Source organism: Pterocles gutturalis, unplaced genomic scaffold (assembly GCF_000699245.1).
Source record: "Pterocles gutturalis isolate BGI_N339 unplaced genomic scaffold, ASM69924v1 scaffold12245, whole genome shotgun sequence".
Lineage (NCBI taxonomy): Eukaryota > Metazoa > Chordata > Aves > Pterocliformes > Pteroclidae > Pterocles > Pterocles gutturalis.
Window position 1 is genome coordinate 26,758 of NW_010138432.1, and position 14,918 is coordinate 41,675.

Here is a 14,918-nt window from a genome sequence, read left to right on the forward strand (position 1 = left end):
AGAATGGGGGTAAGTATGAGTAAGAAGGAGGGAAGGAGAGGGGAGGAAGGGGAAGGAGAGGGGATGGAAAGGGAGGAAGACAGGAGGAAAGGCATGAGGAAGTGGGAGAGAAGGAGCAAAAAGGTAGGAAGAAGAGAGAAGAAGAGGGATGGGGGTGAGGCAGGTGTAATGGGGGAGTGTCAGGGGAATATGGATAGGAGAATGGCAGAAGATGGTGGAGGACAGAGGGAAGATTGGGTTTGAAATAGGGAAAATTGAGGGGAGTGAATCAGGGGTCCTCTCCCTTTCCACTTCTCACCTGCTTCTGCTTGCAGCAGGTAATACTGTGTGCCCAATCACTGATGTGCCCTGTGCAGGCAGTAACATGGCAAGTAAGCATGGTAAGGAGAGATTTGCTTCCCTTTATTGCCAAGGGTAGTGGCACACAGCTGTGATGACCTGGCCTTTATGCTGGTAGAAGTAGCAGCACTGAGAAAGTTTTGACTTAGTTACACACCTTGGAAATTTACAACTCTCTGAAAGCAAACATAGAAATAAAAGTTGCCAAAGTACAGCACAGTTCTTAAAGCCTTCTATTGTCCCACAAATTCCAGGTCCTCCATTTCAGTTAGAAAAGTATTTGATGAAACAACCTTAACCATTAACAAAAGTTTAATTAAAGCATCAGAAAGCACAATAAACTTTTCATAGTTCAACAAAAATGCTCCTCTCACCAATTCATTTCTTCTCCCTCAGGAAGAGAAAACAAAAGGGGATTAATCTCATTTACAGAGTGAAAAACAACACTGAACGCACTTTTTGGCAGGGGGCAAGGGGAAGGTCTCCAGCTGGTTCTCATCTATATGCCATGATTCTTCATTTAGTTTACACTATTAAACTCAAAAACTCGGCTTTAATCTTAACTATTACAGTATGCCTCAGAGTAGATTCTATCATGTAGCATCCTTGATACAGTTTCAGACTCTGGCAAAACATCATCCCTCAAACTGGTCATGGCCATATGGGTAGTAAATGTATCCAACATTTTTTCATTGGCGCCTACATTATTACGTCTTGTCACCAATGGTTTCTCGGGTTTTCAAGTAAATTGTTGCATATACTGTGGTTTGGAGCTGCTGAGATGAAGCCCTACATTTATCTGTATACAGCCAAATCCTTTTTTGGAACTTTTTTTCCTTCTAATGAACTAACATCTGTCGAAAAAAAAAAAAAAAAAAGTCATGTTTCCAGAAAGCTGTACAAAAATGAGAGGAAACAAAACAACGGAACACTGCCAAGAAGATATTGTTGCCAAGTTGTACATGATAAAAAACAGCCTAGAAAATGATGGGTGGACAAAAGTGGGCATCATACCTGATCTGTCTTCATTTTGTGAATCACACCTTCTACATAATTCTGGGATAGTCTTGAGAGAAGTTACAGAATACTGTAAAAAAGAAAAACATGTATACGAAGTAATTAATTTAAAAGATAAAAAGTAAGACTTTCAAGAGGTCCTGATGTCATGGACACAGCCTAAATCTACCAACCCAAGGGTACTTCCAGCAGGCTGACGGTCTCAGGTTGCATGAGAAAAGCAGATGGCATCTGCTTTTGTGTCTCGCCTCAAGGCATATTAAGCAGACTTCCAAAGATACAGCAAAGCGTTCCCGACCTCAGATTTCTCCTTCCTGCAGATCACCATTATTCAAGTCACAAATACATCTTACAGATCCATCCTTTCCATGGAATGCAAGATACATCAAAGGTGAGAACAGATCTAGGCTTCACAGTAAACATCAAGGGTTTCACTTTGCCCATCTGGGCATCTATTATGGTCTTTATATTGCAAGATAGCTCATGCTTAAAAATTAGAATTCAAGGCTTCACAAACCAACCCATAAAAGTAATGCAGAATACCTGCACCTTAGAGGTCTGTTTTCAGAAAGGGATGCATGTACATACACACACCGAACGACAAGCTCTTTTCTCTAATTTAGGCTTTATTAAAGCAAACTTGCATTATTACTTTGATGTGACAGGATACACCTGATATTAACCAGTATGTTATTCTCTGAATTAAAAGGGAAAAAAAAACCCAGAGGTGACATACGTATCTTACTAGACAGAAATATTTTTCTTATAAACTTGTGGAATACCCTTGGTAAGACACATGATCCAATGCTATAAAACTACACATTCTGACATATAGAACTTAAGTTACTTAATAGCAAACCTTCCTTAATCAAATGCCTAAATGTTACAGGAATCTTCACTTAAAATGAAAATCATTATGTCTGTGAAAGATCAACAGCTTTCCTCATACAGAAAACCCTATTAAAAACAGTATTTTGGAAGCTAAATCAGAGAAAAGCATTTAGGATTAGCACAACTGAAAATTTTTAAAGAATACATAAACACCATATGTTTTCAAAGAAACAGATATTTTTAGCTGGTGTGCTATTGACCAATGAAGCAAAACAACTACATATAAAACCACATGAACTTTCCACACAAAAAGGAAATGGTCATACATTGTCCTTTTTTGCTGACAGTTCTTCATTCAAAGTTTGACGTGCTTCTAATGCACAGCTGGCAATCTACTTCGAAATAATCTGAAGTCGACTTCATGTTACCAATGGCAGAATTAATATACTTCTCTGGTGCAAGTTTAAGACGGTTGCTCAATTGATTGCAGTTACTTTTTGATGTCTCAAAAACCTCCCATGCCTTACTTTTTCCCTTGCTGGCCTGATTCAGGGATGTATTGAGAAACCTCAGCTACAACAAGAATCTCTCATAAGTATTCCCAGGATCAACATTGAACTTATTAATTAAAACGTGTAGCGGCACACCACAGAACTACCCAGTGACTCCAATCCCCATTAAACAAGGCGTTGTCTATAAGGCTGTGATGGCTCCAGGATGTGACAGCCTAAAGCAACAAAGAGTAGAACAGAGACAGGGAGAAAGATGCTAATAAATGCAAATTAATACAAGTTAAACACACATATGCACAAACACCATGTGCTGTGCTTCACTTGAGTTATTGTTTAATAAAGATTGAGCTGTTAAGCTATACATCTTGCTATTTCAGCACAGACTCAAAAGGCAATGTTGAACTGGTCTTGAAAGATTCTTAAGACAGTCCAAGGAATGTCTCCAAGGAATATGGTAGCTTCGTAAGACCAGCTGGTGCAGTTTAAACTATTACATAGTTTGTAATTCAATTAGAATGAGGCCTTTTGTATTCCATTGCTATGTGTTTTGTCAGGCAACCTCAAAAACAGAAAATCATTTTTTGTTTCTGTTTTTGTTTTTTTTCTTGTTCTTTCCTGGAAAAACAGATTTTTTTTTTATTTTTCAATACTGCACTAAAATGTATTCAGTTACCAGCTCCCATCACCAAAAATCTATTAAATGCTATAAATGTGATTATGCATTTTAATCATATTGGTTTGATTTCATTAACAGATTTCCTCCCACTCCCCTCTGTCCTCAAAGACTTCTGTGTATTTACATTTCTGTGATGTGTATCTTGTGGTCAAGATGTGGTGAACTGTCTTTTGGTCCAGGAAGCAACTGAAATTTCTCTTTAGAGTGGACCTTTCCCAATCATAAGCACAACCCATTGACAGCTCTTCCCTCTAGAACTACTATCTCTCATTTTCTAGCTTCAGCTCTGATCATCAGTAATGTTTGTTAGCTTTTCATCCAACCAAAAATTTCAAGGTTACTAGTGATAATATCGCAGAGGGACAGCAAAAGAGGTTGAGATTGCAACCCTTCTCTAGTACATAATTTTAGACATAATGCTTACTCAATGGCATTTAAAATTATTTTTCACTTTTCATTCAATAATTTTAAATTGTTTTACATACAAAATTAGACACCCTTTCTCACATTTCACCATTAGATTAACCAAGTCAAGCAGAGTTGAGGGCCATGCCCAAAGGTATAAGTGACAATATGAGAACTAAGCGCATCAGATCGCTTTATTAGTCAACACTTACTGTGGTCTTTGGTATTTAGCTGAAATGCGCTGCAGTTGACAGTGAAATTCAGTAACAAAACTAAGTGCCTCTTCCCAGTATAATGCATGTAATGGCATTTTTGACTGCTGTTTGAGGTTTGGGTTCTTTTTCTGCATTTAAAGCATGCCTATGTCCAGCCCAAAATAGTGAATTTCAGTAAACCCCTTAAGAACTTTGTAAGATGGAAGAAGAGCATCAACAGCAAACAAGAGACAAGAAGCAGTAACAAGTATTCCAGGCAAATGCAAGATATTCCCAGTTTTCTTCAACAAACACTAACAATTCAGAGGAAAACGGAAGCTCCCTTATCATACAAAACTTTTTTTTCATTCTGTGAAACTGCACTACAGAATTGGCATTAATGCAAATGTCAACCTTTTGAATTTCACATGATTCCCAAATTTTAATGCGATGAATTTTAGACCAAACACATGAGAAAAACCACTTCATTTGCTAGTAAGGCTGGTCTGTGCTGTGGCACTTGCCTGCCACTTGCAGACTCACTTGTGTCTCAGAAGTATCAGAAAGACGAAATACTAGATCATGAGTAGTAGCTTAGAAATGTATACACAAAACAGTAAAAAAATTGTAAATTAAAACCCAAAAGTTATGGTTTAACATCCTGTTGTGGAGAATACCTTTAATGACTCCTGAAATGGAGTCAAAGAGCAAAGTTGGACGCATAGTGTGAGAGAAGGTAAAAAAAAAAAAAAAAAAAGAGAACTATCAATGAGTTAATCATCTGGGTGGGAAATTAACCTGATGCAGTCAGTGACCGTGCCTGCACAGCTATGTAGGACCTTCTATGCTGAGCCTTGAAGTCCTGGTCACTGGGCAGGCAAAGTCTGTCTGTGTATTGCCTGTACACCTGTGTAAGCCTGAGGGGTGACCCAGCTCTTCCTATGGCCAAGGAAAGGTGACAGCAGGCTCAGGAAGTGCCTCATGCCAAGGAAATGGGAGACCAGCAGACTGGCCATACTCCTGATCATACGTAGTTTACATCTGCCCTGCTAGGCAAGGATCGATGTGAGTAAGTTTTACAAGCTCTTTCAAAATACCTGAAAATTCAATAGCTGTTTGTGTTTGAATTCACTTTCAAATTACACACAGTCCTGCACCAGCACCACTGAGCCAGGCTTTGATTGATGCAGAGCTATTTGAATGATCAGAGCAATAATCTACACACTCAAGCCCAAATAGTTTACAAACATCTAGCACCAGGAGCTCTCGTTATGACTAGGTCATTTGGTATTATTTCTGTAACCCAAGAAATAAAACAGTTTCAATTTGCACAATTGCCAATGCAATAGAAATCCTGCATTTTAATTAAAGGATTAGGAAACCTTCAAATAACCATAACGACAGCATGAATACATTTATGGGTAAAATCAAGGCTACTAACGGGAAAAAGGGGAAGGTTTAAAACACTTTTAATCTTATAGTGTATCTATATCATTTAATGCAACTTAAAGGGCACAGTATTTTTCTTCCTTTCTGTGAGTAGTTATTCATGAAGAAATAAATTAGAATATTCAGCGTGGTTGCTTAACACTATTGCAGATGGAATATTATTTTTATTTAATGTAAACAAGAGTCCCAGAAACCTACTCTGCTGCCTAAACTACACTCAAATATACTATACCAGATGGATCTGGAATAGAACTACCTTAGTTAGCAGAATAAGCATCGTATTTGCATTCCAGGGCCTGAGGGAACTGGTAGATGTACTTGCTAAGCCCCTCTCAGTCATATTTGAAAAGTCATGGCAGTCAGGTCAAGCCTCCATTGAACAGAGAAAAGGGAATATATCCACTTTTAACAAGGGTAAAAAGGAGGACCAACCAGTCAGCCTCACCTCAGTGGCCACTACGACCATGGAACAGATCCTCCTAGAAGTTATGCTGAAATATCTGGATGACAGTTAAATGACTAGAGGTAGCCAACATGGCTTCACAAAAGGCAAATTGTGCCTGATTAATCTAGTGGCTTTCTGCAATGGAGCAACAAGAGCTATGGATGCCATCTACCTCAACTTCTGTAAGGCCTTTGGCACAGTCCCACTCAACATGGTTTTGAGTGGATTATGGATTTGATGGATGGACGGTTAGATGGATATGGAACTGACCATGTCCAATGAGTTACAGTCAATGGCTCAATCTCCAAGTGGAAACCAGTAATGAGTAGTGTCCCTCAAGGGTGCATATTGGAAAAAATACCATTTAGCATCTTAATCAATGACATAGACAGTGGGTTGCAGTGTACCCTCAGAAAGTTTTCACATGACCAAGCTGTGTGGTGTGGTTGATATGCAGGAGGGAAGGGAGGTCATCCAGAGGCACTCTGACAAGCTTGAGGATTGGGCCAATGCAAACCTCATGAAGTTCAAAAAAGCCAAAGTCCTGTACCTGGGTCAGGACAAACACCAGTATCAATACAGACCGGGAGGCTGACAGCAGCCCTGCACAGAAGAACTTGGGGATTCTGGTAGACGAAAAATTGGACATAAGCTGACAACATGCACTTGCAGACCAGGAAGCCAATCACATCCTGGGCTTCATTAAAAGAAGTATGGCTAGCAGGGTGAGGGAGGTGATTCTCCCCATCAGCTCTGCTCTCAGGAGATGCCACCTGGAGTACTGCACCCAGCTCTGGGGCCCCCAGTAGAATAAAGACATGGACCTGTTGAATGGGTGCACAGGAGGGACAAGAAAATGGCTGGAGGACTGGAAGACCTCTGCTATGAAGAAATGCTGAGAGAGCTGGGGTTGTTTAGCCTGGAGAAGAGAAAGCTGCAGAGAGATGTTTTTGTGGCCTTTCAATATATATAGGGGGCTTGTAAGAGAAATAGAGAAAGACTGTTTACCAGGTTCTGAAGTGATAGGACAACGAGTAACTGAAAGAGGATCAATTTAGATTGAATATAAGGAAGACATTTTTACTGTGAGGGTGGTGAGACACCGGAACAAGTTGCCCAGAGAAGTGGTGGATGCCCGTAACTGAAGATTGTATTGTGTTTATGTGGTGAACTAGTAAGGGGGGCTGCAGAGGTGGCTTCTGTGAGAAGACAACATGGGCTACCCTAATGTGGGACAGAGGTAGCTCCACCTGGGTCCAAGAAGGACCTGCCGCTGGCCAAAGCTGAGCCCATCAGTGATGTTGGTCAACTCTGAGATAACGTTTTCAAGGGCAGAAAACACTGAACAGCAGCTACGAGATAGGAGTGAGAACATGTGAGAGAAACATCTGTGTAGACAACAAGCTCAGTGAAGAAGGAGGGGAACAAGATGATCCAGGCATTGGAGTAGATGTTCCCTTGCAGCCCATGGAGAAGACCATGGTGGAGCAGATATTCACCCTGCAGCCCATGGAGGACCTCATGCCAGAGCAGGTGGATGTGCCCTGCCGAGCCCACACTGCAGCACGGTCCTGGCAGAAACTATGGCCTGTGGAGAGAAGTCAGTTTTCTGGCAAAACCTGTGACCCCATGGGGGACCCATGCTGAAGCAGTCTGTTCCTGACTGCACCCTGTGGAAAGGACCCACACTGGAGCAGTTCTGTTAGAACTGCACTCCATGGAAAGGACCCACTCTGGGGCAGTTTGTGAAGGACTGTATCCTGTGGGAGAGATCCCACGCTGGAGCAGGAAAACAGTGTGAGGAGGAATAAGTGGCAGAGATGAAGCGTTATGAACTGACCACAACCCCCATTCTTCCTGTTCCCTTGCGCTGATTGGGGCAGGGAGGCAGATAAGTCAGGAGTGAAGCTGAGCCTGGGAAGAAGGGAGTGGTGAGGGGAGGGTGTTTTCAGATTTGTTCTTATTTCCCATTATCCTATGTTGTTTGATTGGCAATAAATTAAATTAATATCCCCTAGTCTGTTTTGCCCGTGACAATAATTGGTGAGTAATCTTCCTGTCTTCGTGTCTTGACCCATGAGCATTTTTTTTTTCTTTTTCTCCCCATCTTGTTGATGGAAAGGGCCTGATAAGAGTAGCTTGGTGGGCACCTGGTGGCCAGCCAAGGTCAACCCACCACAACCATGGTTTGAGCCATGGCATTTGAACCATGGCAGGGGGGTTGGAACTAGATGACCTTTAAAAGTCCCTTCCAACCGAAACCACGCTGTGAGTCTACGCTTTTGGAGAAAAGTACAGTTTAGTTTTTGTACGTATAAATGCAACGTCAACCAGAAAAAAATAATCCAAAACCACTTACACATCTGTGTGCTTTTTAAAACAAATTCCTGTCTATCTTCTATGTCTATTACATTTCAAACATTTTGGCTGAACTAGTCTACAAGAGTCTCGACTATACACAGTGGTTTTCTAATTCAGGTTAATTTATAAGTGCATAATTTTAACAGCCTTTTTGCTGCCATTATTTTTAGTCAGTACTTGTCTGCACTGGATTAGAACCAGAGGGTCAACAGGAACAATAGAAATTGTTAACACTGATGCTATGCAGCTGCTCCTTCTGGAGCATGCTAATGATAAAATGTGAAGGTCAGGTATCTGTAAATTGTATATGGTGGATGTGAGTAGAGCATGAGAATAATCATGAATCTTGTTCATCTGGATTCTGGCATCAATATCTTTGTTCTCTTACCTGGTAAAGCAGGGAGTAAAACTGCTACCTCTACAATTTGTGCTGGTTTTTTATTCAAGGTTCAGTATCCAATGAAAAGAACAGCCTATTAAAACAGGCAGCCTGAGCTGTTCAGCAGAAAAGTGAGTAACCTAACCCACCAGTATGCAGCAACAGCCACAATGGGAGAGACATGGAGAGGTTACATCTATTATGTTTTACAGTTTTGCAAAAACTGAGTATAGAAACAGATACCAGGACACGATCTAGCATATAACATTAATAAAAAGAATGCTGCCCAGAAGAAGGTATTCACTGAAAATTCACTCATTGTCTTGTAATATTTTGGGCATTTGCAATATTCCTCTTTAATAAAAATTCAATGTTACAATAGGTAAAAATAAAATTGTCTCCAAAAGGAATCTGTCTGCAAATAAAGCATCTGGAATGTTTTAAAATAAATCAAGAGTTTCAAATGCTAAAGGGAAAACCAAGCCCTTTGTAAAAAAAAAGAAATCAGACTATGACATTATGAAAAAAGTGGAAGGAGATGGCAGCACACTTTCTTTGATCTGAAAATGGAATTAATAATTTTCTTATAGTGGATTTAATTTATGTATTCAAGTACACTGTTAATAAGACATTCAGCATATTAGCAACTCTATTAAAAAAGCAGAAACATTAGCAGTGGAGTATTATTATGAGTAATAGAATATACTGTATCAGTGCTTCCTATAAAAACTACTAACAATGTAGATGAACAGTATTTTTGCTTGCAATAGCAGGTGCATTTCTTTTAGTTGTGACACTACACACAAACCCCCAAAGTCTTTCTGCCTCTTTCTATACCATATCACAGGCAGCTACGTCCCACCTACTGTCAAAATCTTGGTGTATTTGGAGATGGCTACTGGTGTAAAGGGCAGAGTAACAACTTACATGAAAAAGCAACATTTCAGAGGTGAGAGAGGCAGGAAGTTTTTTACAACCGAAATACATTAAATTGAAAAAAAGGCAAACATAACTTTGTTGTCTCAGGCTAGCATTAGAGAGCACAAAACTCATTCAAAGAAATAAAACTCACTTAATAATTGGATATGCAAGTTATTTTTACCACCTGAAGGAGACGAATCAAGTTTTCCTTCCAAGCTTATTAGGGATTTTCCTTACAAAACACCTGATTTTTATTCAAGATTAAATCTATTTAAACATTCCTATATATGAGGTTAAAAGGAATGTAGCTTCTAACAATAGTATTGTTTGTTAGATCAGTATTGAGATATCTAAGATTCTCTCAAACTGAGCAAATAACATAGGACTTGTACTTACTGATATATCATCACTGAAGTCTATTTCATCCAAATCAAGGTATTCAGGGGCTTCCATTATTCTTCTATGAACATTTTGGGTGAGTCAGCACAGTAGTAAAGACCTAATTAAGAAAAGAGAAATGGGTTATCTACTAAAGAGTCAAAACCCCACAGAAATGGTTTACTGTAGTAGCTAGATTAATGAAAACATTTGATTTGTATAGTAAAGTCTTTCATAACTCAATCTTAAAAGCCAAATACTATATGCCATCTCTACTTGCCATATCATGAAGAAGCCATTTCAAGTAGGGAGAATAAAGTGGTACTTGAACTGGAAGTCAAAAATACTTGATCCAGCATCACTCAGTCCTTCTAGAAGTTCAATATAGGTGCAAAGACCTAAGCGGTTGAAGGACCCTCCTGACCTCATAACCACAGCTTTCTAATGATGCATCTTCTAAGGATGCGGTTATTTTACTGGCCTAAACATAGCAGCTTCTGTTACTACAGTTTTCCTCTGCTCAAGAAGGCAGAAAAGAATAGAGAATCACGCCATGCACAGAAAGCAAAGTTCTGTCACACCTTATCCCCACTTCTCTGTACAAGCAGACTAGCACACAATGCAGTCAGTGCTTTACAAATGGATGATTACCTCTCCTCAGCCTGCAAGTGCACTTCCCCCAGAACAGTAACAAGGCGAAACCAGAATTATATCAACATGCACTGATTATCAGAGGTCCTAACCATTTCCTCACAGCAAGGGAAAAAGAAGAGAAAACTCTCTTTCAAAGCAAGAAATTTGGCTGGAAACTTCAATACGTAATTCTGAATAAACTGGAACTTAAACAACCAGGAGATCAAAGACAATAAAACCCCCCTTACTTTCTTAATCCTAACTAGAATGTATTATCACTACAGACAAAAGTAGACTTTACAACAGACTTAAAGGTAGAAAAGAAAGTCAATTTAAAGGAAGCTGAAAAATAAAAGTGATAATGAATTTTTAAATAATGTGAAGAACTATGTAAGTGGTAAGTACTGCTATGGAAGCAAATGAAATCCTTCTAGTACTTGCACATAACAAAATGAAATTCCTGAAGGCAAAGAAGAACAGAAGCCCAGTTTATTCATATGACAACTGTCAACAAATATGTTTACAAATAATGAAGTCAGCTGTGTAGGTCTGAATAAAATCACTGTACAAAACATTTATATGCCATTAAGAATGTCCTAGGGAAGGGGTTTGAAGAAAATGCTTTTCTGCAGGTGTTACACTTATCAGTAAACAAAACCTCAGTCATTAAATCTCTTTCATAGCACCCCAACCAAGCACAAAGCTGATCTTAAGACACCTGTTCTTGAAAAGTAATTAGAAGAACCAAGAGGCAAATCGACAGTATTAAACTGAAATAGGTGGGAAAGCAAATTTTTATTTCTCACCAAGTTACTGAAGGCATAGTACTATTCATCATCATTTTCTCTTTAGGTGAAAAAAGAAAAAAATAAAAGCATGGGTTGTCTTTAATGTAGTAGGATATTTCTGCTCCTTGCAATATGAGAAGGAAGGAACTCCAGGAAAGGAGAAACTGGAGAGAAGGCAGCACATAAGAACAATCTCAGCTACCTATTATTGGCTCTCATGGTGGCTGTTAGACTTGAGTGAAGCACTGGGAAAGGAGATGGCTACAAAAAGGGAAAAATAGTATAAAGCGCTCAGTCCAACCTGATATGAGGAAACAGAAGTGGCTATAATGTGAAACTAATTGGAAGTTTTTCATCCTGTACAATTCACAAATGCCAAGTTTATTCTTAGAGGGAACCATGAAAATCAGACAAAATCCTTGCAATGAAACGAATTAGCCGTTGTACAAAGGGGTGACACATTCAAATCTGCAGATTCTTTTCCACATTAGAGATTTTGCTTTCTTAACAGAAACACAGAATTTCAGGGTTTTTTTTTAAGATTTATGCTTTAATGTGTTGTATTTGGGTGACATTACAGCTTACTTGTGGCAAAGGGCACCGTCACTCTATTGAGCTTGCATGGCAAGGTTTTGGTAGCAGGGGGGTTACGGGGATGGCTTCTGTAAGAAGATGCTGGAAGCTGTCCCCTTGTCTGATAGAGCCAGTGCTGGACGGCTCCCAGATGGACCTGCCACTGGCCAAGGCTGAGCCCATGAGCAACGGTGATAGAGCCTCTGTGATCACATATTTAAGAAGGGGGAAAAGCCAAATTATTAAGTCAGTTTTAGAAGCAAGATAAATGCCACCTCTGTATGTACTGTCCTACCCAAATTACAGGACTGTAGAATCAACCCAGTATCATTCCATAAGGTGAAACATGTATGAAGTAAGAATGAGAACTTAAAGTTTAACGGTTAAAGACATACATAGACTGTATCACATACAAATAGCCTAAAACCAAACCACAGCTTCACTGAGTCAGTTTTTCACCAGGACTAAATGGTTTAAAAAAAACCCCACCCAGTATGTTTAAAGATCAATGGAAGAGATAAATGAAGCTACCCTAAACATGCCATATAGTAAGCCAGAACCAAGAAGTGACCTAAAGACTTTATTTTGCAATTAAAACTGATCTATTCAGGTAAAAAAGCTCTGTAGTTTTAATAAAAGAACTACTATTCCTGGTTACCACTTATTTCAATATTTTAGAACAAAAAGACCTCAACCTTTCAAACTTACTTTTTTGTTCTAAACTGCAAGAAACCATTGAGGCAAAAAAATGTTGCATCCATCCACAGCTGATGAAAGGACTGCATTTCACATAGAGATGTACAAATCTCATCGTGCTAGTTCCCAGTCTTGCAACTTTACTTCTCCAAAATGCAATCTTCTGTCTTCTCAAAACATAAAGACTACGAAACATACAAAGGCTGAAGAGAAAGTTGGTAACCGAAACAAACACACTTTCTCTATGGAACACTTCTCTTTACGAAGATAGTGTTCAGTTATATGTAAAGAAAGGGCAAGTGACTCATGCATTCTGTTTGCTAAAAGATTTTTGTTTTTTTCTTGATGAGGTAAAACTGGACAGCAACTCAGGATGAATACTATGACCAAATAAGATTTCCCATGACTACACTTACAGTCTTATTCAAGAGGTGCACTTTTTTGATACTATTTAACATAGTAGAACTACACAATGTATAATGCAAAACACATGGTAAGGATAGTACTCAGAGTTGTGGCTATTTTGAGACCTTTGCAATGGCTGAATCCAGTCTATTATCAGAAATATAAACAATATGAATAGCATTCACAAGCAGATCATAAGCACAGCTGGTCAAATTCAAGGTAAAAATAATTGCAACCAAAATTGCAAATGCCAGCAATGGACGACATGAGATGAATAATGTATTTCCAGCATCAGCACCAAAGCAACACAGATTACTATCTCTAGTCTGCCAGCAGAAAAGTCTGACATTTAACTGATTAATTTTCTTAACTGTATTTTGGAAGCTAGCCACTAAATGTTCCACAAAACTTTAACTCCAAAAAGGGCATTTCTTGTCTGGGAATTTGGTTTGCAGAGAGACACATACATACACATTTTACACAGGTAAAGGAAATCCTGTCTGTCCTCGGGATTGTGATGGTTTTACCCTTGGCTGGGAGCCAACCCCACAAAACTACTTGCTCACCCTCCCCGCTTTTGGGGATGGGGGAGAGAATTAAAGGGATAAAGGAAAAAAAGACTTGTGGGTTCAGGTAAGAACAATTTAACAACTAAACTACAATGAAATTGAAAATAAGGGTATATACAAATATACAAATGAGTGGTACACAGTGACACTGCCCCCCCACCCGATGACCAAGGCTCAGCCCGTTCCCAGCTAATGACCCTGGAGCACAGATAGTCCCAAAACTGTACTCCTGGAGCAGAGATAAGAGCCTGAGCATCCCAGATCGAGAGCTGACCAACAGAGGGAGACGACCCAGCAAGAAGGACCACGCAGAGGGAGCCAACCTGGAAAAAGAGCTGACCTGGCGCAAGAAGGGATGAGCTTCCAGAGAGCCCTCACCTATATACTGGGCATGACAGGCATGATATGGAATAGACCATTGGCCAATTTAGGTCTCAATCCCAGACCTAGCATCAAACCCTAGGCTAGTAATTGGGCTGTGCTCCCTCACAGCTCCCCCTGTACCTGTGCAGATGCTGGCACAGCAGAGAAGCTGAAAACTTCAGAGAAGCTGAAACAACCTCGACTGTCCTGGCAGCAACTATAAACATCAGTATGTTATCAGTTTTCTTCTCAGCACAAATCCAAAACACAGCCTCCTACTAGTTACTATGAAGAAAGTTAACTCTGTCTTAACTGAACCCAGGACAAGGATTCACAGCTAAAACTGAAAAAAAACATAAACATCACCTATATGTACTCAAGCAAAAGTATTTTTTGTAGTTTGATTAAACAGTTCCACCAGTGGACATCATCCAGGTAAAAATTACCACACAGAAATGTGATAATAGCAGTATCAGTATAATAACATATTGCATATATTGTATTGCAACATATACTAAATAGTGATTAGGTTGTAAAATAAGAAAAAAAAAAAATCCTTTTCCTTTTCAAACAACAGCAACAATCCTTACTGGTTTTCCAAAACATGGATTTCCTCAGATGGTGTCTTTCTCAGCTAAAACTAGTTGTCTGAACTCAGATCCTGTTTCTGACAAACATTCAATACAATGAGGTGAATGAGTGTATAAGTCTGTCTGAGCTGGAGTCAGCACCCCCCCAGCAGCCCCCACAGTGCTGAGCGCTGCCCTGGCAGCCAGCAGGGGGTGTGTCACACGTCCTGGGAGGGGGCGGAGCCGGGACAGCTGACCCGGATTGGCCGTTCCATACCATGTGACCTCAGCTCAGCCATAAAAGCCAAGGGCAGGGAGGAGGAGGAGGGCATTTGTTCCTGTGTTTGTCTCCAGGAGCAGTTGCTACACATACTGAAGCTCTGCTTTCCTGGGAAGTGGCTGGACATTGCTTACT

The 14,918-nt window shown here is 39.8% G+C and overlaps 1 protein-coding gene across 1 annotated transcript in view; it reads right to left on the reverse strand.

The window, feature by feature from the left end:
• LOC104468770 (synphilin-1-like) overlaps positions 1-10,030 on the reverse strand; it is a gene marked incomplete at its 3' end in the record, with an annotated part of 33,106 nt that extends 23,076 nt beyond the window's left edge. The window contains exons 1-2 of the mRNA XM_010083011.1: positions 9,926-10,030; positions 1,354-1,426 (exon numbers count right to left, since the gene is read on the reverse strand). Of these exons, the coding sequence (XP_010081313.1) occupies positions 1,354-1,426; positions 9,926-9,982 (130 nt within the window). The remainder of the gene's footprint in view (positions 1-1,353; positions 1,427-9,925) is intronic.
• Positions 10,031-14,918: the final 4,888 nt, after the last annotated feature.